Source organism: Embiotoca jacksoni, unplaced genomic scaffold, assembly GCF_022577435.1.
Source record: "Embiotoca jacksoni isolate LCO1_2020_lvr unplaced genomic scaffold, fEmbJac1.0.p SCAF_33, whole genome shotgun sequence".
NCBI classification, from domain to species: domain Eukaryota; kingdom Metazoa; phylum Chordata; class Actinopteri; family Embiotocidae; genus Embiotoca; species Embiotoca jacksoni.
In genome coordinates, this window is record NW_027185385.1 from 627,958 (window position 1) to 653,664 (window position 25,707).

At 52.3% G+C, this 25,707-nt stretch overlaps 1 protein-coding gene across 1 annotated transcript in view; it reads left to right on the forward strand.

Moving 5' to 3' along the window:
- The first annotated feature begins 1,034 nt into the window (after positions 1 to 1,034).
- LOC138207669 (angiomotin-like) overlaps positions 1,035 to 25,707 on the forward strand; it is a 39,511-nt gene continuing 14,838 nt past the window's right edge. The window contains 8 exon segments of the mRNA XM_069165061.1: positions 1,035 to 1,122; positions 2,014 to 2,074; positions 3,747 to 4,092; positions 4,094 to 4,711; positions 10,949 to 11,585; positions 12,147 to 12,291; positions 22,402 to 22,494; positions 23,635 to 23,780. Coding sequence (XP_069021162.1) covers positions 2,014 to 2,074; positions 3,747 to 4,092; positions 4,094 to 4,711; positions 10,949 to 11,585; positions 12,147 to 12,291; positions 22,402 to 22,494; positions 23,635 to 23,780 — 2,046 coding nt within the window. The 5' untranslated portion in view covers positions 1,035 to 1,122.

Genomic DNA, 25,707 nt, shown 5'->3' on the forward strand with positions numbered 1-25,707 from the left:
TGGGAAAGCAATTGCAGCAGTGTTCAGGTATGAAGGTGTGGCAGGGAGCTGAATAGCTGCCAGAACCACCTGTCTCTCTCTCCCAGCCCCACCTGTCGGGGCGAGGGAACAGTGTGTGAGTAGAGCGAGAGAGAGAGAGAGAGAGAGAGAGAGAGAGGGAGGTGCGCCGCCTCACTCCTCCTCCGACCAGGCAGGTGTTGGTTCTGAAGCACGGAGAGAGACAGACCAGATCACTGGGGCTGATCGAAGGAGGAGGTCAGGAACAGGTAGGAAGGAACATTCAGGAGGTCCAGGACAATACCAGGAGGTCCAGGACAGTAACAGGAGGTCCAGGAAAGTAACAGGAGGTCCAGGACAGTAACAGGAGGTCCAGGACAATACCAGGAGGTCCAGGACAGTAACAGGAGTTCCAGGACAGTAACAGGAGTGTTCAGGAGGTCCAGGGCAATACCAGGAGGTCCAGGACAGTAACAGGAGGTCCAGGACAGTAACAGGAGGTCCAGGACAGTAACAGGAGGTCCAGGACAATACCAGGAGGTCCAGGACAGTAACAGGAGTTCCAGGACAGTAATAGGAGTGTTCAGGAGGTCCAGGACAGTAACAGGAGGTCCAGGACAGTAACAGGAGATCCAAGACAGTACCAGGAGGTCCAGGACAGTACCAGGAGATCCAGGGCAGTGACAGGAGTGTTCAGGAGGTCCAGGAGAGTACCAGGAGGTCCAGGACAGTAACAGGTAGGAGGTCTCTGTGGTGGTCTGCAGGTCCTGGTCCTGGCCCTGATTCAGGCTCCTCATACAAGACCTTAGTTTACTGAGGGTCATGTTTGTGCTGTGATGAAGCTTCATCAATTAAAGTGCAAGTAAACACACTGAATGAATGAGGAGGAAAATCGTGTCCTCTCCTCTGCAGAGCGTTTGGGTCTCTGATCAACATCTTTACACCCTGAAGACCTGCTCAGCCTGCAGGAAGTCCAGAGCCACAGGTTGAGCCACCAACCATCTCCATCCAACATCTGCACCATCGTCCTCATCGTAGGGGACTCTCTGAGGTCTGCAGCACCAGGACATGAGGGGCTGGTCCCACTGAGTCCTCCTGGAGAGCAGCAAGAGAGCAGCCACACAGGTTAGTGGTGGTGGTGGTGTGTGTGTGTGTGTGGGGGGGGGGGGGGCAGCTTTTAAAGCAGGCATCTGCTGCAAGAGGAAAATAAGTCTACAAAACACATAATTAATGTAAAAGAAGTTTCTGATACATCTGATTGACCACATGATAAAAACAGCATGGTTACAGAGGTGCTATAGAACAGGGAGGGGGGGAGGGGTCGTGGGGTTACAGCGCTCTTCCTTGTTGAATGCAGGCCTGATGGCTCCATGCAGCAGGCTGATAAAGATGGATGACAAGGTTTATTGGTTTCATCCTGCAGGACTGTGGATTGTAAACTGATCTACATGCATTCAAACTGCAGGAATATTAGAGCAGATGAGCAGAACATGTCCAGCTGAACATCTGTAGAACCTCAGGGTGGAAAGTTGTGTTGTATCTTCTGAAAATAGATCCGTTTAAATGTTGACCTTTGATGGACGGTGTTTATTACTGTATGTTGCTGAAGTGTTCTGTGTTTCCAGCCGCCGGCCCTCCATGAACACCAGAGGTCCATTCATCACTCTCATTAATAACTGACCACAGCACATCACTCTTATGGTTGAAATCAACTGAAAGTGTCTCCTCTGATCTCACAGGAATGTACACCACTGTTTTATAACTTCATGTCACTGTGAGATAATCTACATTTAAACTTTGTAAAAGACAGATTTATTAGTAAATTATGAGCATGATAAGGTTATTTTTGTATTAACACATATACATCTGACTCCTCCTCCTGATACTGGATCGATCGACCTCCACTGAACCCGTCACTCATTTCTGTCTCTGTCTCTTCAGCTCCAAGACATTTGAATATTTGCAGCCTCCAAACCTAACGTGTTTCCTCTTGTCTCATATTTTATTCACCTGCAGATGTTTCGGAAAAAAGCATCTTCCTCCTTGAGAATGAGAAGGAAAACAGAAAGCACTAGATGTAATGATTTCTTTCTTTACTCTGTAGAAAAGGTGCAACACAGCAGAGTGAACATGCAGCGCTGTCAGAGGTCTCCTGAGCTGCTTCCATCGGCTGTCCTCCAACAGACTCCCTGGAGGACAGCTGGAACGCATGCACACTCATATCTGTTTAACATGTAATAAAACCTCTTTAACCCTGAGAGGCTCTCCCTGGTTTGGTTTTATGGAGGAGAGGATCCTCTCTGATCTGGACCTTCACAGATTCACCCCCCGCTGGGTTCAGGTCTGACAGCGCTGGATGTTCAACTGAAAACTCACTTTCATGTCTTTAATGTGTAAACGTTTCCAATCAGCTGTGAGAATATCTGAGTCACTGCTCATGTTTGGGGATGAATTACTTTCATCTTTCATGTGATAATCTGATGCTGAATCCGTTGATGGAGAGTGAAGCTGTTCCTCAGACTCTGATTCTTCTGCAGCATGTCATCACTCAGTCAAACACCAACGAGCAAAATATGATGTGAAGCTCCTTCGTTCTGTCGATTGGACGACGTCACATATTTTATCACCTACTTATGAGTATCATTTTTAATGCCTTTTTATAGATATATAGAATTACCAGATTAATTAAATTCAGACTTGAAGGTTTAATATTCACATCATATAAACAACTTCCTACTTTATCCTTCTACAACCAAAAGGAGAGTTTTTTTCTCAGTAAGATTTCCCCTTCAGTCCAATCCACAGACCGTCTGTTCCCTCCTCAGCCTCACTAGCTTAGTTAAACTGTTGTTCAGATCCACGTTGAGCTGAGCTCCTCTGAGATTTACATCCATGTTGGTGCTGTTTGTGGAGGGTTCAGGGTTTGATGGTGTTTCAGCTGCTCACAGCGCCTTCGAAAGTATTCTCACTTTTTTTGTCTTATTTTTTAGGGTGCCATATGAGTTTAACATCATTTTTAATTGTGAAAGAAAAAAATAATTTTGACAAAAAAGTATTCGCCCCCCAAATATTGACATTTATGGAGCAGATAGAAGTGCAGTCTGTCTGTATTAATGTGTGACATGTTCAGTGGAGGGGTTGTGGAGGGTTACAGATACCTCGATGTCAGATTGTCCTTCAGACCGAGCTGAGACACATTTCCACGTCTCCTAAACCAGAGCAGCTCACTGAGCTGCTGGAAGACAGAAACAGGGTTTAATTCCATCCATGTTTAGTTGCTGTCTGCAGCATGATGCATGAGGACAGGTCCTCCCGTTGGGATGTCCTCATGTGACCCTGAAGTGTAGCCGGTCTCCTGTTTCTCCATGTTGTTGGGTCATCCTGTGACATCTCCATGATTTGGACCTGACAACTCAGTTTTAGTTTTATTCTAGGAAGCTCTTTTCTTCTCTGAATACTTTCGACAGGCGCTGTAGGTTTCTCAGAGAGTTTCTCCTCCAGTCTGGTGGTGCTGCTCCATCACTGGGTTTCTCTGGCTGTGGCTGTGTGTGTGTGTGTGTGTTGGGGGGAGGGGAAGGGGGTGATTGATGGTCCATGTGCCTCTGACCTTAATGCTGTTCCCTCCTCTTGTCTCCTGTCACCTCTCTGTCTCCTCGATGGTCTCCCCTCCTCAATATCCATCCTGATAAAACTCTCAACCCTTCACTGCTTCTTCTCCCTCATTCTCCATTTGCACCTCCTCCTCTCAGGGAGTATCGACCGTGGGAGGAGCCTGTCCTTCCACGAGGTGCGTGGCCAGCGGGAGGTCGAGATGAGGGCGGCGGCCGAGGAGTCGTCCAACAGCAGCAGCAGCGTCGGAGGAGGAGGGAGCACTGTCCTGCAGCGCCTCTTGCAGGAGCAGATGAACCGCAACTACGTGCTGCAGCAGCAGCAAGCAGGAGGAGGAGTAGGAGGGGGGGGTGGAGGAGGAGGAGGTTACTCGGTGGGTCCCTCTGATGATCACTCCATGTCCCCACACATCGCCCGGCAGGAGCCCCAGGGACAGGAGCTGCAGACGGACAGCGGCCTGGAGAAGCTGGGCTCCACCAGAGGTGGGGGGGGGGAGCAGTGGAGGGTTAGGGACGGGGGGAGGGAGCAGCGGAGGAGGTGGGAGCGGTCAGGTGCAGTGCCCGACCTCGGAGGACCTCCCAACATACGAGGAGGCCAAAGTTCAGTCTCAGTACTTCCGGGGTCACGGCCCTCCTCCTCAGCCCCAGCAGCCCCCGCTGCCCGCCTCCGTTGGCGCCGCCTTCTACGTCACCGGGGTGACCAACGCCAAGTTGAGGACGGAGGGCCGGCCCACGGTGCAGCGGGTGAGTGGGGCGGGGAAGGTGCACCAGGATGACGGGCTGAAGGACCTGAAGCAGGGACACGTCCGCTCCCTCAGCGAGAGACTCATGCAGCTCTCGCTGGCCACCAGCGGCGTGAAGGCCCACGCCCCCGTCACCAGCGCCCCCCTCTCCCCGCAGCTGCCCCCCCCAGGTCCTCCCGGGGACTACTACAAGCCGCAGCAACGTGGCCCTCCTCCGGACTACCCCTTCAAAGGAATGGGCTCTTCCTCCAAGCAGCAGGAGCCGGCAGCACATTTCTACCAGGAGCAGCACCGAGGGAGGGAGCTATCCAGGGAGGTGCCCCATGTCCGCTACCAGCCCCCCCCGGAGTACGGCTCCTTCAGGTGGGGAGCACATCATACACACACACACACACACACACACACACACACACATATATATATATATATATATATATATATGCACACACACAAATACATAAGGACACACACATAAACACATTACACAACTGCACACACAGACACACACACCAGAGAGCATAAACTGACCTTCCACCTGACCTCAAACCTTACCTCTCACCTGACCTTTCACCTTACCTCCCACCTGACCTCTCACCTGACCTTTCACCTCACCTCCCACCTGACCTCAAACCTTACCTCTCACCTGACCTTTCACCTTACCTCCCACCTGACCTCTCACCTGACCTTTCACCTCACCTCTCACCTGACCTCTAACCTACCTCCCACCTGACCTCTCACCTGACCTTTCACCTCACCTCCCACCTCACCTCCCACCTGACCTCTCACCTGACATCTAACCTACCTCCCACCTGACCTCTCACCTGACCTTCCGCCTGACCTCTCACCTGACCTCCCACCTGACCTTTCACCTGACCTCTCACCTGTCTCAGAGGAGGAGCCTCTGTAGTAGTTCATGTTTAAATGTGATCATTTTTAAATCTTCTAATTATTTGTCTTCGTGTTTCCACCGCAAGTCACCCGTTTCCATAGCAACTCCTGCATGTACAGGACCACAGCCCACGTGTTTCAGATGAAGTGTAAAAATGAGAGAAGTGCTGAAACAGACTGGTTCTAGTTCCCATTCAGCTGAAGCATAAATGAATGAAGAAGTTGAATGTCTTCAAGAGTTCCCAGCAGCGTCTCCTGAGAGGACAGATCCTGTCCGTCCTGTTTCTAACTGCTCTTATTTACCTCAGAGCGAGCCCGCTTCAAACAGACGTGAATACCGCAGAACTTTAATCATCAGGACGGGACAAGCTGGGACACGACCTGTGATGACGTCCGTCAGGGATGTTTGCTCAGCACAACGCCGGTTGATGCCGGTGTTTTCCACCTTCCTCAAAAACAATCTGTTCTGAGAGACAAACATGAGACAGGGACACTGGACGTCTGGGAACCATTGTTTTGGAGCTGACCTCTAGTGGCACTCGGTGGTATTGCAGCTTAAGAAACTTCTGTCTTGGAACCATTTTACAGACCTGAAGCCACAAACTCTTTTATTTCCAGTCTGTGATTTTCTATCCAGTGTGTAGTTTTATATCCAGTCTGTAGTTTATTTCCAGTCGGTGGTTTATATTCAGCCTGTCGTTTATATCCAGTCTGTGTTTTATATCCAGTATGTGGTTTACATCCAGCCTGTCGTTTATATCCAGTCTGAAGTTTATTTCCAGTTTGTAGTTTAATATCAAGTCTGTAGTTTATTTCCGGTCTGTGGGTTATTCCAGTCTTTAGTTTATATCCAGTCTGTAGTTTATTTCCGGTCTGTGGTTTATATCCAGTCTGTTTTATAGCCAGTCTGTAGTTTTATATCCAGTATGTGGTTTATATCCAGTCTGTTTTATATTCAGTCTGTAGTTTTATATCCAGTTTGTAGTTTCTATCGAGTCTGTGGTTTATATCCAGTCTGTACTTTCTATCCAGTCTGTAGTTTCTATCCAGTCTGTGTTTTATATCCAGTCTGTAGTTTTTTTTCAGTCTGTGGTTTCTATCCAGTCTGTGTTTTATATCCAGTCTGCAGTTTTATATCCAGCATGTGGTTTATATCTAGTCTGTAGTTTCTATCCAGTCTGTGTTTTATATTCAGTCTGTAGTTTTATATCCAGTATGTAGCTTATAGCCAGCCTGTCGTTTATATCCAGTCTGAAGTTTATTTCCGGTCTGTGGTTTATAGCCAGTCTGTTTTATATCCAGTCTGTGTTTTATATCCAGTCTGTAGTTTCTATCCAGTCTGTGGTTTATATCCAGCCTGTCGTTTATATCCAGTCTGAAGTTTATTTCCAGTTTGTAGTTTAATATCAAGTCTGCAGTTTATTTCCGGTCTGTAGTTTCTATCCAGTCTGTGTTTTATATCCAGTCTGTAGTTTTATATCCAGTATGTGTTTTATATCCAGTCTGTAGTTTCTATCCACTCTGTAGTTTCTATCCAGTCTGTGTTTTATATCCAGTCTGTAGTTTTATATCCAGTCTGTAGTTTCTATCCAGTCTGTGTTTTATATCCAGTCTGTAGTTTTTTTTTTCCAGTCTGCGGTTTATATCCAGTCTATGGTTTACTTCCAGTTTGTAGTTTAATATCAAGTCTGCAGTTTATTTCCAGTCTGTTTTATATCCAGTCTGTGTTTTATATCCAGTCTGTAGTGTTTTTCCAGTCTGGTTTATATCCGGTCTGCGGTTTATGTCGGGTCTATGGTTTATTTCCAGTCCGTCGTTTTTATCCAGTCTGTGTTTTATATCCAGTCTGTAGTTTTATATCCAGTATGTGGTTTATATCCAGTCTGTAGTTTATATCCACTCTGTAGTTTCTATCCAGTCTGTGTTTTATATCCAGGCTGTAGTTTTATATCCAGTATGTGGTTTATATCCAGCCTGTCGTTTATATCCAGTCTGAAGTTTATTTCCAGTTTGTAGTTTAATATCCAGTCTGTAGTTTATTTCCGGTCTGTGGGTTATTCCCAGTCTTTAGTTTATATCCAGTCTGTAGTTTATATCGAGTCTGTGGTTTATTTCCAGTCTGTGGGTTATTTCCAGTCTGTTTTATATCCATTCTGTTTTATATCCAGTCTGAAGTTTATTTCCAGTTTTTAGTTTAATATCCAGTCTGTGGGTATATATCCAGTCTGTAGTTTATATCCAGTCTGTACTTTATATTCAGTCTGTAGTTTATTTCCAGTCTGTGGGTTATTTCCAGTCTGTGGTTTATTCCCAGTCTGTGGTTTATTTCCAGTCTGTGGTTTTATAACCAATGTGTAGGTTTATGTCCAGTCTGTGGTTTATATCCAGTCTGAAGTTTATTTCCAGTTTGTAGTTTAATATCCAGTCTGTGGGTATATATCCAGTCTATAGTTTATATCCAGTCTGTACTTTATATCCAGTCTGTAGTTTATTTCCGGTCTGTGGGTTATTCCCAGTCTTTAGTTTATATCCAGTCTGTAGGTTTATGTCCAGTCTGTAGTTTTATATCTAGTCTGTGGTTTATTTACAGTCTGTGGTTTACATCCAGTATGTCGTTTATATCCAGTCTGAAGTTTATTTCCAGTCTGTACTTTATATCCAGTCTGTAGTTTATTTCCGGTCTGTGGGTTATTTCCAGTCTGTGGTTTATTTCCAGTCTGTGGTTTATTCCCAGTCTGTGGTTTATTTCCAGTCCGTTGTTTTATATCCAGTCTGTCTTTTTATATCCAGTCTTTGTTTTTTTTCCAGCCTGTAGTTTATTTCCAGTTTGTGATTTATTTCCCCTCTGTGTTTAATTTCCAGTGTGTAGTTTATATCCCGTCTGTGGTTTATTTTCAGTCCGTAATTTATTTCCCGTCTGTAGTTTATTTCCAGTCTGTAGTTTTTTCCAGTCTGTGTTTTATTTTCAGTCTGTGGTTTATTTCTAGTCTGTAGTTTATTTCCAGTCTTTGGTTTACATCCAGTCTGAAGTCGATTCTCCCCTCCACCTCTCCCCCCCAGCAGACTACTAGAAGTACAGTTCACTGGCCACAACAGATGGTAGAACATCTCCAACATCTTGCTGCACACATTGAAGGATCGAAGTTTCCTCAAGAAAAAGAGTCGACTCATCACCTTCTTGTAGACAGCATTGATGTTGGTCTTCCAGTTCAGTCTGTTGTCCTGGAGACACCAGGTACTTGTACTCCTCCACCATGTCCACCTCCTCTCCCAGAACTCTCAGCGGTTGTGGAGCCGTCGTCTTCCTCCTGAAGTCGACCACCATCTCTCTGGTCTTGGCTACGTTCAGGAGGAGGTGATTTCTACCAGCCCACTCCACAAAGTCCTCCACTACTGCCCTGTACTTGTCCTCCCGTCCATCCCTTATACACCGTCCACTGACTCCTCCTCCCGTCCATCCCTTATACACCGACCACTGACTCCTCCCGTCCATCCCTTATACACAGACCACTGACTCCTCCTCCCGTCCATCCCTTATACACCGTCCACTGACTCCTCCTCCCGTCCATCCCTTATACATCCTACCACTGCAGAGTCATCAGAGAACTTCTGCAGATGTCTTGACTCTGAGTTGTACTGGAAGTCAGTGGTGTATAAGGTGAACAGGAAGGAGACAGAACAGTTCCCTGAGGAGCTCCAGTACCACTGACCACCGTATCAGACAGCACACTGCCCAGACGGACAAACTGTGGTCTGCCTGTCAGGTAGTCAGTGATCCAGGAGACGGTGGACGTGTCCACCCCCACCACCTGCAGCTTCTCACTCAGCAGCAGTGGTTGGATGGTGTTAAATGCACTGGAGAAATCAAAGAAAGTGATTCTCACAGAGTCACCGGTTCCATCCAGATGAGACTGAGCTCGTTGCAGCAGGTAGATGATGTCATCGTCCACTCCCACATGAGGCTGGTACGCAAATTGCAGAGGGTCCAGAGAAGATTTCACCAGCGGCCTGAGGTGGGCCAAGACCAGCCTCTCCAGCACCTTCATCACATGAGATGTGAGGGCAACCGGTCGGTAGTCGTTGAGGCCAGATGGAGCCGTCTTCTTGGGGACAGGAACCAGGCAGGACGTCTTCCACAGCACCGGGACCTCCTCCTGCTTCATGCTCAGGTTGAAGAGGTGTTGTAGGACCTCAGCCAGCTGGACGGCGCAGGTCTTCAGGACCCCGGAAGAGCCCTTTGAAGTTGAGGGCTCTGTGTCCATGCAGCTCACCAGGTGGGACAGATGGCGGAGGGGGGAAGGCAGCGGAGGTGTTTGGGAGGTGTGAAGGAGACAGATGAGGGATGGTACGGTGGTGTGTTCACAGAATTTGATGTATTCTGTGATACAGTCCGCCCTGCTGTTGATGTCCTCCCCATGTGGTCCACACAGCACGTCCCAGTCCGTGGACTCAAAGCAGTCCTGCAGGGCTTCTTTAGCCTCCTGTGTCCACCTCCTCACAGTCCTGGTGGTTACAGGCTGCCTCTGCACCAGAGGAACATACTTGGGAGTCATCAGGACCAGGTTGTGGTCTGATCTACCAAGGGGGGGAAGGGCAGTAGTACTGTATGCATCCATGGCATTAGCATACAGTAAGTCCAGAGTTTTATTGTTCCGGGTGGGGCATTTAACATACTGGTGCAAAGTTGGCAGTACTTTATCCAGACTGGTTAAAGTCTCCAGTAACTGACAAAAATGCACCGGGATGCTTAGTCTGAAGTTTGGACACAGTGGAGTGGATGGTGTCCACTGCTGCCTCTACGTCAGCTGATGGAGGAATGTAAACAGCGATAACAATGGCAGATGTGAACTCCCTCGGTAAATAATACGGGCGCATCCCCACGGCTAGAAGTTCAATGTCACGTGGTCGGGATTACACCACCTCTCGTTCACATAGACTGCAATCCCTCCACCTTTCTTCTTGCCGCTCCGAACAACGTCTCCGTCCCCCCGAACAGTCCTGAAGCCGGGTACGGCCGCGCTGTGGTCCGGGAGATGTGAGTGCAGCCATGTCTCGGTGAAACACATGATGCTGCACTCCCGGTACTCTCTCTGGGTCTTTACCAGCGCCGAGCTCGTCCGTCTTGTTGGCCAACGACCTCACGTTCCTCATTAAGATCTCCGGTACCGCTGGTTTATATCTCCTCCTCTTCACCTTCAGCTTAGCTCCAGCTCTGCAACCCCGACGTCTTCTCCGAAGTTCGTCCGGGATTTCAGGCCTCGCTCCGGGCAGCAGCAGTAGAGGTCTACTCAGCGTGATCAGCTGATCACAAGAGTAAACAATGGCCCCGGTCCACTGTGCGTAGCTCTCCGTTACAAAGAGGGAAAAAAGTAGAAGAGCCACCAGAAAAGTAGAAAAGTTACGGTCCATTGTCTGACCGTCACTTAACGCACGTGAAAGAAAAAAAAAAAGCAACTCCGAAGAGAGAAGAAAGAAAAATACTTCAAACAAAACACACTCTGGGGAGCTGCTGTAACAGGCTGCCACTAGCACGGCGCCATCTTACATTGTATCCAGTTTATTTCCAGTCTGTGATTTATTTCCGGTCCGTAGTTTATTTCCGGTCTGTGGTTCTGACCCACCTCCCTCTAGTCACACAGTGAATCGACTCCACTGAGATCTTCACTCTTCATCAGCACCAGACTTCCCTCTAACCCGCTCCTCTCTCCTCAGATCCAGTAAGGAGGGTTTGGGTCACTCCCAGAGGCCTTTCCACCAGCACAGCCCCACCTCCTCCGTCACCTCCGTGGGCTCCTTGTCTCGGGCCCAGTCCTCCACCCTCAGCAGCATCCTCAGTGCCTCCCACTCCTCCCACTCCTCCCACCCCTCCTTCCCCCATCAGCCTCCCCAGAACCAGGCAGATCACTTCCTCACCATGGGGCCTCGCAGTCCACAAGGTATTGGCTCCCACCACGGGGCGGAGCCTTTCCCCCAAGGCCCCCTTCACATGACCTCTCAGAGGACTCACGGTTTCCCCCCCGATCCCTACGGCTCCACTCCCAGGATGCACCACCACCACCACCAGCAGCAGCACCAGCAGCAGCACCAGCAGCACCAGCAGCAGCAGCAGCAGCAGCAGCAGCAGCATCATCCGTACCACCACCAGCAGCAGCAGTTCCAGGGACTCCAACCCCAGCTGCCCGTCCAGGCCGGACACTTTCCCCTGCCCCACTCCTACCCCCACCTGCAGGGGGAGCCCTTCGCTGTGATGGCCCGGACCCATCAGATGGTGGATGTGCTGACGGAGGAGAACAGGATGCTGAGGCAGGAGATGGAGGTTTGCAGGGAGAAGGTCACCAAGCTGCACAAGGTGAGAAGACGTCAACAGACCTTTTTATACGTTATAATATCATTAACGTGAAATCATCTGTCGACATTGTGGCTGAGGGTTGAACACAGATTCAGACTGACAGGGTTTCTTACATCACAGACCTGAGGAACCAATCCTGTCAACTAGGGGGCGGGGCTTTCAATATCTTTGAACTGCCAGTTCGAGTCAGACTGAGCAGTGAAGGAGTGGTTGGAGACAGAGGCGGGAACTATTTACATATTCATATTTAAGACGAAAATGTCGAGTTACATCTGAGACACTTTTAGGAGAAAAAACTACGAAAGATTTAATTTTGATGAACAAAGATTAGTTTTAGGAGTTTAATGAGCAACAGGAGAGGAACATCACAGCGAGCATATGGATCATTCAGAAGGAGAAGCTTTGTTAGTGCGGTGAACATTAATACATGTATGTGGTCTCAGGCTGAGGACCATGTTTCCATCTGATACAAACATCTCACTGGAGATAAACAGATTTGAATGAGAGTCATGTGACCTGTATCAGATGAATGAACATGTCTCCATCTGTGTCCATGGTCAGCTAGAGACGGAGATCCAGCTGGTGTCTGACGCCTACGAGAACCTGGCCAAGTCGTCCTCCAAGAGGGAGGCGCTGGAGAAGACCATGAGGAACAAGCTGGAGCTGGAGGTTCGGCGGCTGCACGACTTCAACAGAGACCTGCGAGGTGAGGCAGCAGAGAGGAGGGTTACCACGGTGACCCACTCCATGTGCATGGCGTATACACATGTATACGTGTGAAAGGTGTGTGTGAGGTGTGTGTGAGAGACGTGTGGGAGGCGTGTGTGAGGCGCGTGTGTGTGAGAGGTGTGTGTGAGACGCGTGTGAGGCGCGTGAGGTGTGTGTGAGAGGTGCGTGAGAGGTGTGTGTGAGGTGTGTGAGAGGTGCGTGAGAGGTGTGTGTGTGTGTGAGGTGCGCGTGTGAGAGGTGCGTGTGTGAGGTGTGTGAGAGGTGCGTGTGTGAGAGGTGCGTGTGAGAGGTGTGTGAGAGGTGCGTGTGTGAGAGGTGCGTGTGAGAGGTGTGTGAGAGGTGCGTGTGTGAGAGGTGCGCGTGTGAGAGGTGCGTGTGTGTGAGGTGCGTGTGTGTGAGGTGCGTGTGTGAGAGGTGCGTGTGTGAGGTGTGCGTGTGTGAGAGGTGCGTGTGTGTGAGACGCGCGTGTGAGAGGTGCGTGTGTGAGGTGTGCGTGTGTGAGAGGTGCGTGTGTGTGAGACGCGCGTGTGAGAGGTGCGTGTGTGAGGTGTGCGTGTGTGAGAGGTGCGTGTGTGTGAGGTGCGTGTGTGAGAGGTGCGCGTGTGAGAGGTGCGTGTGTGTGAGGTGCGTGTGTGTGAGGTATGTGTGAGGTGCGTGTGTGTGTGAGGTGTGTGTGAGGTGCGTGTGTGTGAGGTGCGTGTGTGTGAGGTGCGTGTGTGTGAGGTGCGTGTGTGAGACGCGCGCGTGGGGTGTGTGTGAGAGGTGCGCGTGTGAGAGGTGCGCGTGTGAGAGGTGCGCGTGTGAGAGGTGCGTGTGTGTGTGAGGTGTGCGTGTGTGTGAGGTGCGTGTGTGTGTGAGGTGTGCGTGTGTGTGAGGTGCGTGTGTGTGTGAGGTGTGCGTGTGTGTGAGGTGCGTGTGTGTGTGAGGTGTGCGTGTGTGTGAGGTGCGTGTGTGTGGCGCGTGTGTGTGAGGTGCGTGTGTGAGGCGCGCGTGTGAGAGGTGCGTGTGTGTGTGAGGTGTGTGAGAGGTGCGTGTGTGTGAGGTGCGTGTGTGAGGCGCGTGTGTGTGAGGTATGTGTGAGGTGCGTGTGTGTGTGAGGTGTGTGTGAGGTGCGTGTGTGTGAGGTGCGTGTGTGTGAGGTGCGTGTGTGTGAGGTGCGTGTGTGTGAGGTGTGTGAGAGGTGCGTGTGTGTGAGACGCGCGTGTGTGAGAGGTGCGCGTGTGTGTGAGGTGTGTGAGAGGTGCGCGTGTGAGAGGTGCGTGTGTGTGTGAGGTGTGTGTGAGGTGCGTGTGTGAGGCGCGTGTGAGAGGTGTGTGAGAGGTGCGTGTGTGAGAGACGCGCGTGTGTGAGGCGCGCGTGTGTGAGAGGTGCGCGTGTGTGAGGTGCGTGTGTGAGGCGCGTGTGTGTGAGGTATGTGAGAGGTGCGCGTGTGTGAGGCGCGCGCGTGGGGTGTGTGTGAGAGGTGCGCGTGTGAGAGGTGCGTGTGTGAGGTGCGTGTGTGAGAGGTGCGTGTGTGAGAGGTGCGTGTGTGTGAGACGCGCGGGTGTGAGGCAGGTATGTGAGAGGTGCGCGTGTGTGTGAGACGCGCGGGTGTGAGGCGCGCGTGTGAGGCGCGCGCGTGGGGTGTGTGTGAGAGGTGCGTGTGTGAGAGGTGTGTGAGAGGTGCGTGTGTGAGAGGTGTGTGAGAGGTGCGTGTGTGAGGCGCGTGTGTGTGAGAGGTGCGCGTGTGAGAGGTGCGTGTGTGTGTGAGGTGTGTGAGAGGTGCGTGTGTGAGAGGTGCGTGTGTGTGAGGCGCGTGTGTGTGAGGTGTGTGAGAGGCGCGTGTGTGAGAGGTGCGTGTGTGAGGTGCGTGTGAGGTATGTGTGAGGCGCGTGAGGTATGTGTGAGGCGCGTGTGAGGTGTGTGTGTGAGGTGCGCGTGTGTGTGTGTGAGGCGCGTGTGTGAGGTGTGTGTGAGGTGCGTGTGTGAGGTACGTGTGTGAGAGGCGCGTGTGTGAGGTGTGTGTGTGTGAGGTGCGTGTGTGAGGCGCGTGAGGTATGTGTGAGGCGCGTGTGAGGTGTGTGTGTGAGGTGCGCGTGTGTGAGGTGTGTGTGAGGTGCGTGTGTGAGGTACGTGTGTGAGAGGTGTGTGTGTGTGAGGTGCGTGTGTGAGGTGCGTGTGAGGTATGTGTGTGAGGTACGTGTGTGTGTGTGTGAGGCGCGTGTGTGAGGTGTGTGTGAGGTGCGTGTGTGAGGTACGTGTGTGAGAGGCGCGTGTGTGAGAGGTGCGTGTGTGAGGTGTGTGTGTGAGAGGCGCGTGTGTGAGGTGTGTGTGAGGCGCGTGTGTGAGAGGTGTGTGTGTGAGGTATGTGTGAGGCGCGTGTGAGGTGTGTGTGAGGCGCGTGTGTGAGAGGTGTGTGTGTGAGGTGTGTGTGAGGCGCGTGTGTGAGGTGTGCGTGTGTGAGGTGCGTGTGAGGTATGTGTGAGGCGCGTGAGGTATGTGTGAGGTGCGTGTGAGGTGTGTGTGAGGCGCGTGAGGTATGTGTGAGGCGCGTGTGAGGTGTGTGTGAGGCGCGTGTGTGAGAGGTGTGTGTGTGAGGCGCGTGTGTGAGGTGTGCGTGTGTGAGGTGCGTGTGAGGTATGTGTGAGGCGCGTGAGGTATGTGTGAGGCGCGTGTGAGGTGTGTGTGTGAGGTGCGCGTGTGTGAGGTGTGTGTGAGAGGCGCGTGTGTGAGGTGTGTGAGAGGTGCGTGTGTGAGGTGTGTGTGAGAGGTGTGTGTGTGTGAGGTGCGTGTGTGAGAGGCGCGCGTGTGTGTGTGAGGCGCGTGTGAGGTGTGTGTGTGAGGTGCGCGTGTGAGAGGCGCGTGTGTGAGGTGCGTGTGTGAGAGGCGCGCGTGTGTGTGTGAGGCGCGTGTGAGGTGTGTGTGTGAGAGGTGCGTGTGTGAGAGACGCGCGTGTGTGAGGCGCGCGTGTGTGAGAGGTGCGCGTGTGTGAGGTGCGTGTGTGAGGCGCGTGTGTGTGAGGTATGTGAGAGGTGCGCGTGTGTGAGGCGCGCGCGTGGGGTGTGTGTGAGAGGTGCGCGTGTGAGAGGTGCGTGTGTGAGGTGCGTGTGTGAGAGGTGCGTGTGTGTGAGACGCGCGGGTGTGAGGCAGGTATGTGAGAGGTGCGCGTGTGTGTGAGACGCGCGGGTGTGAGGCGCGCGTGTGAGGCGCGCGCGTGGGGTGTGTGTGAGAGGTGCGTGTGTGAGAGGTGTGTGAGAGGTGCGTGTGTGAGAGGTGTGTGAGAGGTGCGTGTGTGAGGTGTGTGTGAGAGGTGTGTGTGTGTGAGGTGCGTGTGTGAGAGGCGCGCGTGTGTGTGTGAGGCGCGTGTGAGGTGTGTGTGTGAGGTGCGCGTGTGAGAGGCGCGTGTGAGAGGTGTGTGAGAGGTGCGTGTGTGAGAGACGCGCGTGTGTGAGGCGCGCGTGTGTGAGAGGTGCGCGTGTGTGAGGTGCGTGTGTGAGGCGCGTGTGTGTGAGGTATGTGAGAGGTGCGCGTGTGTGAGGCGCGCGCGTGGGGTGTGTGTGAGAGGTGCGCGTGTGAGAGGTGCGTGTGTGAGGTGCGTGTGTGAGAGGTGCGTGTGTGTGAGACGCGCGGGTGTGAGGCAGGTATGTGAGAGGTGCGCGTGTGTGTGAGACGCGCGGGTGTGAGGCGCGCGTGTGAGGCGCGCGCGTGGGGTGTGTGTGAGAGGTGCGTGTGTGAGAGGTGTGTGAGAGGTGCGTGTGTGAGAGGTGTGTGAGAGGTGCGTGTGTGAGGCGCGTGTGTGTGAGAGGTGCGCGTGTGAGAGGTGCGTGTGTGTGTGAGGTGTGTGAGAGGTGCGTGTGTGAGAGGTGCGTGTGTGTGAGGCGCGTGTGTGTGAGGTGTGTGAGAGGCGCGTGTGTGAGAGGTGCGTGTGTGAGGTGCGTGTGAGGTATGTGTGAGGCGCGTGAGGTATGTGTGAGGCGCGTGTGAGGTGTGTGTGTGAGGTGCGCGTGTGTGTGTGTGAGGCGCGTGTGTGAGGTGTGTGTGAGGTGCGTGTGTGAGGTACGTGTGTGAGAGGCGCGTGTGTGAGGTGTGTGTGTGTGAGGTGCGTGTGGTATGTGTGAGGCGCGTGTGAGGTGTGTGTGTGAGGTGCGCGTGTGTGAGGCGCGTGTGTGAGGTGTGTGTGAGGTGCGTGTGTGAGGTACGTGTGTGAGAGGTGTGTGTGTGTGAGGTGCGTGTGTGAGGTGCGTGTGAGGTATGTGTGTGAGGTACGTGTGTGTGTGTGTGAGGCGCGTGTGTGAGGTGTGTGTGAGGTGCGTGTGTGAGGTACGTGTGTGAGAGGCGCGTGTGTGAGAGGTGCGTGTGTGAGGTGTGTGTGTGAGAGGCGCGTGTGTGAGGTGTGTGTGAGGCGCGTGTGTGAGAGGTGTGTGTGTGAGGTATGTGTGAGGCGCGTGTGAGGTGTGTGTGAGGCGCGTGTGTGAGAGGTGTGTGTGTGAGGTGTGTGTGAGGCGCGTGTGTGAGGTGTGCGTGTGTGAGGTGCGTGTGAGGTATGTGTGAGGCGCGTGAGGTATGTGTGAGGTGCGTGTGAGGTGTGTGTGAGGCGCGTGAGGTATGTGTGAGGCGCGTGTGAGGTGTGTGTGAGGCGCGTGTGTGAGAGGTGTGTGTGTGAGGCGCGTGTGTGAGGTGTGTGAGAGGTGCGTGTGTGAGGTGTGTGTGAGAGGTGTGTGTGTGTGAGGTGCGTGTGAGGTATGTGTGAGGCGCGTGAGGTATGTGTGAGGCGCGTGTGAGGTGTGTGTGTGAGGTGCGCGTGTGTGAGGTGTGTGTGAGAGGCGCGTGTGTGAGGTGTGTGAGAGGTGCGTGTGTGAGGTGTGTGTGAGAGGTGTGTGTGTGTGAGGTGCGTGTGTGAGAGGCGCGCGTGTGTGTGTGAGGCGCGTGTGAGGTGTGTGTGTGAGGTGCGCGTGTGAGAGGCGCGTGTGTGTGTGTGTGAGGTGCGTGTGAGGTGTGTGTGAGGCGCGTGAGGTATGTGTGAGGCGCGTGTGAGGTGTGTGTGTGAGGTGCGCGTGTGTGTGTGTGAGGCGCGTGTGTGAGGTGTGTGTGAGGTGCGTGTGTGAGGTACGTGTGTGAGAGGCGCGTGTGTGAGAGGTGCGTGTGTGAGGTGCGTGTGAGGTATGTGTGAGGCGCGTGAGGTATGTGTGAGGCGCGTGTGAGGTGTGTGTGTGAGGTGCGCGTGTGTGTGTGTGAGGCGCGTGTGTGAGGTGTGTGTGAGGTGCGTGTGTGAGGTACGTGTGAGAGGCGCGTGTGTGAGGTGTGTGAGGTGTGTGTGTGTGAGGTGCGTGTGTGAGGCGCGTGAGGTATGTGTGAGGCGCGTGTGAGGCGCGTGTGTGAGGTGTGTGTGAGGTGCGTGTGTGAGGTACGTGTGTGAGAGGCGCGCGTGTGAGAGGTGCGTGTGTGAGGTGTGTGTGTGAGAGGCGCGCGTGTGAGGTGTGTGTGAGGCGCGTGTGTGAGAGGTGTGTGTGTGAGGTATGTGTGTGAGAGGCGCGCGTGTGAGAGGTGCGTGTGTGAGGTATGTGTGTGTGTGTGTGTGTGTGTGAGAGGCGCGCGTGTGAGAGGTGCGTGTGTGAGGTGTGTGTGTGAGGTGCGCGTGTGAGAGGTGTGTGTGAGGTGCGTGTGTGAGGTACGTGTGTGAGAGGCGCGCGTGTGAGAGGTGCGTGTGTGAGGTGTGTGTGTGAGGTGCGCGTGTGAGAGGTGTGTGTGAGGTGTGTGTGTGAGGTGCGCGTGTGAGAGGCGCGTGTGTGAGGCGCGTGTGAGGTGCGTGTGAGGCGCGTGTGAGGTGCGTGTGTGAGGTGTGCGTGTGTGAGGTGTGTGTGTGAGGCGCGTGTGAGGTGCGTGTGAGGTGCGTGTGTGAGGTGTGTGTGAGGTGCGTGTGTGAGGTACGTGTGAGAGGCGCGTGTGTGAGGTGTGTGTGAGGTGTGTGTGAGGTGCGTGTGTGAGGTACGTGTGTGAGAGGTGTGTGTGTGTGAGGTGCGTGTGTGAGGTGCGTGTGAGGTATGTGTGTGAGGTACGTGTGTGTGTGTGTGTGTGTGTGAGGCGCGTGTGTGAGGTGTGTGTGAGGTGCGTGTGTGAGGTACGTGTGTGAGAGGCGCGCGTGTGAGAGGTGCGTGTGTGAGAGGCGCGCGTGTGAGAGGTGTGTGTGTGAGGTATGTGTGTGAGGCGCGTGTGTGAGAGGTGTGTGTGTGAGGTATGTGTGTGAGAGGCACGTGTGTGAGGTGTGTGTGAGGTGCGCGTGTGAGAGGTGTGTGTGAGGTGCGCGTGTGAGAGGCGCGTGTGTGAGGCGCGTGTGAGGTGCGTGTGAGGCGCGTGTGAGGTGCGTGTGTGAGGTGTGTGTGTGAGGTGCGTGTGAGGTGCGTGTGTGAGGTGTGCGTGTGTGAGGTGTGCGTGTGTGAGGCGCGTGTGAGGTGCGTGTGTGAGGTGTGCGTGTGTGAGGTGTGTGTGTGAGGTGCGTGTGAGGTGCGTGTGAGGTGCGTGTGAGGCGCGTGTGTGTGAGGTGCGTGTGTGAGAGGCGCGTCTGAGGTGTGTGTGAGAGGTGTGCGTGAGGCGCGTGTGTGAGGTGTGTGTGTGAGGTGTGCGTGTGTGAGGTGTGCGTGTGAGGTGCGTGCGTGAGTGAGAGGCGTGTGTGTGAGGCGCGTGTGTGAGGTGTGCGTGTGTGAGGTGTGCGTGTGTGAGGTGTGTGTGAGGCGCGTGTGTGAGGTGTGCGTGTGTGAGGTGTGCGTGTGTGACGTGCGTGAGTGAGAGGTGTGTGTGTGAGAAGACACCTGGCCGCCGCCCAAGTGGTATCCCAAATACCGTACCTCCCTCCGTCCAACTACACACTGCCCTGGGTTGGCGGTGAGCCCAGCCTACCTCAGGGACTCCAGCACCGCGCCCACCCTGGGCAACGTCTGTTCTCTGAGTCCCGGAGAGATGGGTGTCGAAAGGGAGCGAGGCAGGATTGGTGGATTTTGGAACCTCTGGCCCCAGCTCCTCTCAGATACCGTGGACACCAGAGAAACAGACTCCGCCTCTCTCCATGCTTTCAGGAGGTTGAGGTGGTAGAGCTGTGTAGCTCCGCCCCTGTCAGACCGCACCACCTCATAGTCGATGTCCCCTACTCGCCATGTGACCACAAAGGGCCCTTGCCACTTGGCGAGGAGTTTCGAGCTGGAAGAAGGAAGCAATACAAATACCTTTTCTCCCGGTGTAAATTGCCTCAGTCTGTCCCTAATCAATGAGAAGTGTGGATATGACAGCGCTGCATCAGGGTGCACCAGCTGACCATCAATTCTTATCACTTGGTCAAAGGCGAAGCGTAGAGTATCGTCCCGAGACTGCTCGAGTGGAAACTCCTCCACGGAGTGTAATTCGGGAGACTCCGCTGGTTCCCCCTCCCTGTCTGCAGTGTCGGACAACCTCGTGTCACCGCTGAGCACAGCACACATATCACATGACCCTGTCTGCCATGAACGCACCCCCGCACACTGCCCCATTAACTTATGAAACCCGGGCCAATCTGTCCCCAAGATTAGGGGGTGTGTAAGGCGGGAGCTAACCGCAACCTTTACTCTGTTTTTTCCCGATGTATTTAATTTCCACTGACACCGAGATAGTTGTGAACATCCCCATGCACACACCTAATCTTCACCCACAATGCCTCCACCAATGCCCCAGGCCGAACCAGGCTCTGGTGAATCATAGACTGTGTACAGCCAGAATCCACCATTGCCTGATGTGTACCCCCCTGGATCCTCGCGGTATGTCACCCCTGGAGCGGGGGAGGGTGTTGGAAGGCCGGCAACCCGGCCTACGTCCCAGAGTGGACACTCCTTCTGGCAGTGCCCGGGCCGCCCGCACCTCCAACATTCCTGCCCTGATGTCTGAGGAGCCCCCTGTAGGTTGGGAAGGGTGCCAGCAGCTGCAGGCACCTGTGGAGACAAGACATGAGGGAGAGAGTGAGACCGCGGAGATGGCAGTGGCCGAGCCGGGAGCTGCCGTTGTGACCTTCTCCGAGGGGCTGGAGTCGGCCGGACTGGAGCCAGCGGGCGCCCGCTGTCTTCCTGACCGGACACCTGAGTGGACAGCGATGTGGTCCTCCGCCAAAATGATGGCGGTCGCCAGTGACACGGGACAGTGTACCCACGCTGATGTTTTGACTGGCAGCTCCCCCACAAACTGTTCCATTCTCCAGCAAGGCCTGCTCCGCCGAGCTCCCCGGCTGCAACTACCTGGCCGCGGCGTCCCTCAGCCGCTGGGCATGGGTGAAGGGCCGGTCCTCGGGCTCCGACCTGGCCTCGCAGGACCTCCGTTGATGCTCCTCTAACGAAAGGCCCAGCCGGTCCAGGATGGCTTTCCTCACATCAACTTAGCTATTTCTGGCTGCCATTTTTGCCTCCCCCGTCAGGAGCGGCAAGTGCCGGACCGCCCGCTCCGCCGCTGGCCAGCCGCACGCCTCCAACATGTCAAGGAAAGACTGCGCATCGTCTGCTGCTGTCATCTTATGTAGGTGCACCCCCACCAATGTTGAAGAGGCCCACAGCGGCGGAGCTGCAGCCGACCGCGCTGCGAGCTGCTCCAGCGCCTCAGCTTGCCTCTGCCTGGACCTGAAGTGCCGCCAGGAACCCCCTGTTGGCCTCGGCGTGGTCCTTCTGCATAGCCGCCATCTGCCCCAGGGCGATGACCGCCATGTCCGTCTGTTGTCCGTCTGTTTCCATGTTGGGCCCCACATTGGGCGCCAGTGTGACAGACATCTTGCCATCACTGTGGGTTTTCCAGCTTGAATGAACAACACTCAGCCACAGTACCGTTCAACGTGTTTATTCCAACACCAATACTCCACATAAATGTCCGTGTGCTCTTCCACCGAGCAACCGATCACACATCCATCTGCAGCCAGCCTGCTGCTCAGTCTCTCCAGGAGTCCCCGTCTGGTGTCCTGCTACTTGGTTTTATGCAGGAAGAGATGTACAATCTGGGATTTGATTCAGCTGCGGCTAATTAAGCCTCTTCCAGGCACCGTTCCCTGAACCACTCCCCCAATCAGTCCCACCTGCAGCTGAGCCAAACCACGCCCCCCCACCACCACATTGAGATCTGCTGCACCTGGATGTTAGATATGTTGATCCCACTGGTTGAGGAACATGTGGTTTTGGATTAGAAGGAGGAGGAAGACAAACTTACTTTCACATCAACATGCTCGACGTGATGCTGGAAGGATTTTACTGCTGGCTCAGCAAAAGGCTGCAGAATTTCTCCTGGTGTCTCCTGAGCGCTGGAAGAATTTCAGCTCTCCCAAGACACAAAACCCGTCTTCCATAAAGAATACGTCCTCCACTCTATTATCGATGAAGAAGAGGAGCCCAGAGGAGGAACAGCACCATGCTCAGACTCAGACCTGCTGCAGCCCAGTCAGCTGTGAGGAGGAAGGAGGACTGTTTCCAGATGTTCTCTGACCAGGAGGAGAGGACACAGTTCAGATGTTGGAGTTCATACTGCCACACTAACATCTCCACTCTGTTTAAATAAAGGTCTGCTCACTGAAATCTACACACTGATACTGACCTCCTGACCTCTGAGCACAGAGAGAGTTAGTCATGTGTGAAAGGAGGTAGTAGAATGCTTCATGGTTTTTATTCAAGGTACCAATAAAAAGGGGGGGGGACATATGCCCCCTCCTGGATCTGCACACATTAAACTAATATCACTGGAGATACAAGTTTTTCATTTTCACAGAGACATCATGCTGCTCAGAGAACTGAGGTTATGGAAGTAACCTAAAGGTTTTACTGGTAGAAAGAAAAGCATTTCCATCGAGCAGATAAGATAAAACCTTTACGATACTTCCAGCGTGATGATGTCTCTGGTCAGATGATCATCGTGAATGTGCATCCAGATGTTCTCTGAGGATGAAGAAGAACTGAACCAAAACATCCAGGCTTTGTGTGTCCTGTAGAAACTGAATCTGGGTGAAAGTTCAGACCCAGTGCTCTCAACTGGAGCTGACACACACACACACACACACACACACACACACACGCACATCTTCATGTTTAATGTGTGTCTCTGTTGTGTTGTTGTTTTAAAGAACGCATGGAGACGGCAAACAAACAGCTCGCTGCTAAAGAGTGTGACGGATCAGAAGACAACCGCAAGACCATCTCACAGCTGCACACACAAAGTCAGTACACACACACACACACACACACACACACACACACACACACACACACACACACACACACACACAGTCAGTCAGTACACACACACACACACACACACACACACACACACACAGTCAGTACACACACACACACACACACACACACACACACAGTCAGTCAGTACACACACACACACACACACACAGTCAGTACACACACACAGTCAGTGTATATACACACACACACACACACACACACACACAGTCAGTACACACACACTCACACACACAGTCAGTACACACACACACACACACACACTCACACACACAGTACACACACACACACACACAGTCAGTACACACACACAGTCAGTGTATATACACACACACACACACAGTCAGTACACACACACTCACACACACAGTCAGTACACACACACACACACACACTCACACACACAGTACACACACACACACACACAGTCAGTACACACACACACTCACACACACACACAGTCAGTACACACACACAGTCAGTGTATATACACACACACACACACTCACACACACAGTCAGTACACACACACACACACACACTCACACACACACAGTACACACACACACACACACACAGTCAGTACACACACACACACACACACACACACACAGTCAGTACACACACACAGTCAGTGTATATACACACACACACACACACACACACACACAGTCAGTACACACACACTCACACACAGTCAGTACACACACACTCACACACACAGTACACACACACACACACACACACACACAGTCAGTACACACACACACACTCACACACACAGTCAGTACACACACACACACACACACTCACACACACAGTACACACACAGTTGTCACCATCCACATTTCACTGATATGAAACTAAAGGTTTGTGGTTTATTTAAAGGTTTTTGGATCTTTTGGATGAAATAAGTGAGTTGTTGTATTTAATGTTCAGGAAGCTGTTATTAATAATCAGTGTTACTGACACAACTACACAAACACAACTACAGACACACAACGACACATCAGGGCGGCAGTGATGATGGAGAACACACAGTTGAGATGCTCCATTAATGAAGTAAGTATAATATGTGAATAATAAAGCTGTTGTGTGTCCAGATAAGGAGACGCTGCGTGAGAAGGAGAAGCTGGAGATGGAGCTGAGTGCCCTGCGCTCCACCACCGATGACCAGAGGAGGCACATCGAGATCAGGGACCAGGCTCTGAACAACGCCCAGGCCAAGGTGGTCAAACTGGAGGAGGAGGTAACACCCACTGGTTCTTACTGGTCCACACTGGTCCACACTGGTTCATACTGGTTCTTACTGGTCCATACTGGTTCATACTGGTTCTTACTGGTCCACACTGGTTCATACTGGTTCATACTGGTTCTTACTGGTCTATACTGGTTCATACTGGTTCTTACTGGTCCACACTGGTTCATACTGGTTCTTACTAGCCCGTACCAGTGCATACTGGTTCTTACTGGTTCTTACTGGTCCATACTGGTTCTTACTGGTCCGCCAAGCAACCGATCACACATCCATCTGCAGCCAGCCTGCTGCTCAGTCTCTCCAGGAGTCCCCGTCTGGTGTCCTGCTACTTGGTTTTATGCAGGAAGAGATGTACAATCTGGGATTTGATTCAGCTGCGGCTAATTAAGCCTCTTCCAGGCACCGTTCCCTGAACCACTCCCCCAATCAGTCCCACCTGCAGCTGAGCCAAACCACGCCCCCCCACCACCACATTGAGATCTGCTGCACCTGGATGTTAGATATGTTGATCCCACTGGTTGAGGAACATGTGGTTTTGGATTAGAAGGAGGAGGAAGACAAACTTACTTTCACATCAACATGCTCGACGTGATGCTGGAAGGATTTTACTGCTGGCTCAGCAAAAGGCTGCAGAATTTCTCCTGGTGTCTCCTGAGCGCTGGAAGAATTTCAGCTCTCCCAAGACACAAAACCCGTCTTCCATAAAGAATACGTCCTCCACTGTTTCATACTGGTTCTTACTGGTCCATACTGGTTCATACTGGTCCATACTGGTCCACACTGGTTCATACTGGTTCTTACTGGTCCATACTGGTTCTTACTGGTCCATACTGGTCCATACTATTTCATACTTGTTCTTACTGGTCCATACTGGTCCGTACTGGTTCTTACTAGTCCATACTGGTCCATACTTGTTCTTACTGGTCCATACTAGTTTATACTGGTTCTTACTGGTCCATACTGGTTCATACTGGTTCATACTGGTCCACACTGGTTCATACTGGTTCTTACTGGTCCATACTAGTCTATACTGGTTCTTACTGGTCCATACTGTTTCATACTGGTTCTTACTGGTCCACACTGGTTCATACTGGTTCTTACTGGTCCATACTGGTTCTTACTGGTCCATACTGGTCCATACTATTTCATACTTGTTCTTACTGGTCCATACTGGTTCTTACTGGTCCATACTGGTTCTTACTGGTCCATACTAGTCTATACTGGTTCTTACTGGTCCATACTAGTCCATACTGGTTCATACTGGTTCTTACTGGTCCATACTGGTTCATACTGGTTCTTACTGGTCCATACTAGTCCATACAGGTTCATACTGTTTGTTACTGGTCCATACTGGTTCATACTGGTTCTTACTGGTCCATACTAGTCCATACTGGTTCATACTGGTTCTTACTGGTCCATACTGGTCCATACTAGTCCATACTGGTTCATAATGCTCCATAGTGGTCCATACAAGTTCTTACTGGTCCATACTAGTCCATACTAGTCCATACTGGTTCATACTGGTTCATATTACATTATTATTATTACATTTCATCTATGTGACTCTTTTATCCAAAGCGACTTACAATAAGTTCATTTCAACCATGAGGGTACAAAACCAGAACAACAAGAATCAATAAAATACAATTTCTTCAAGAAAGCCAAACTACAAAGTGCTAAAAGTAAGTTCCATGTTAAGCTACTAAAGTTCTCCTATTCAAGGTGAAGTCTGAAGAGGTGTGTTTTTAGTTTGTGGTGGAAGATGTTCAGAGTTTCTGCTGTCCCGATGTCGTTGGAGCTCATTCTACCATTTAGGAGCCAGGACAGAAAACAGTCGTGATTTTGTAGAGTGTTTAGCTCAGTGAGGAGCAACAAGCTGATTGGTAGATGCAGAGTGGAGGGAGGGGCTGGGATGTAA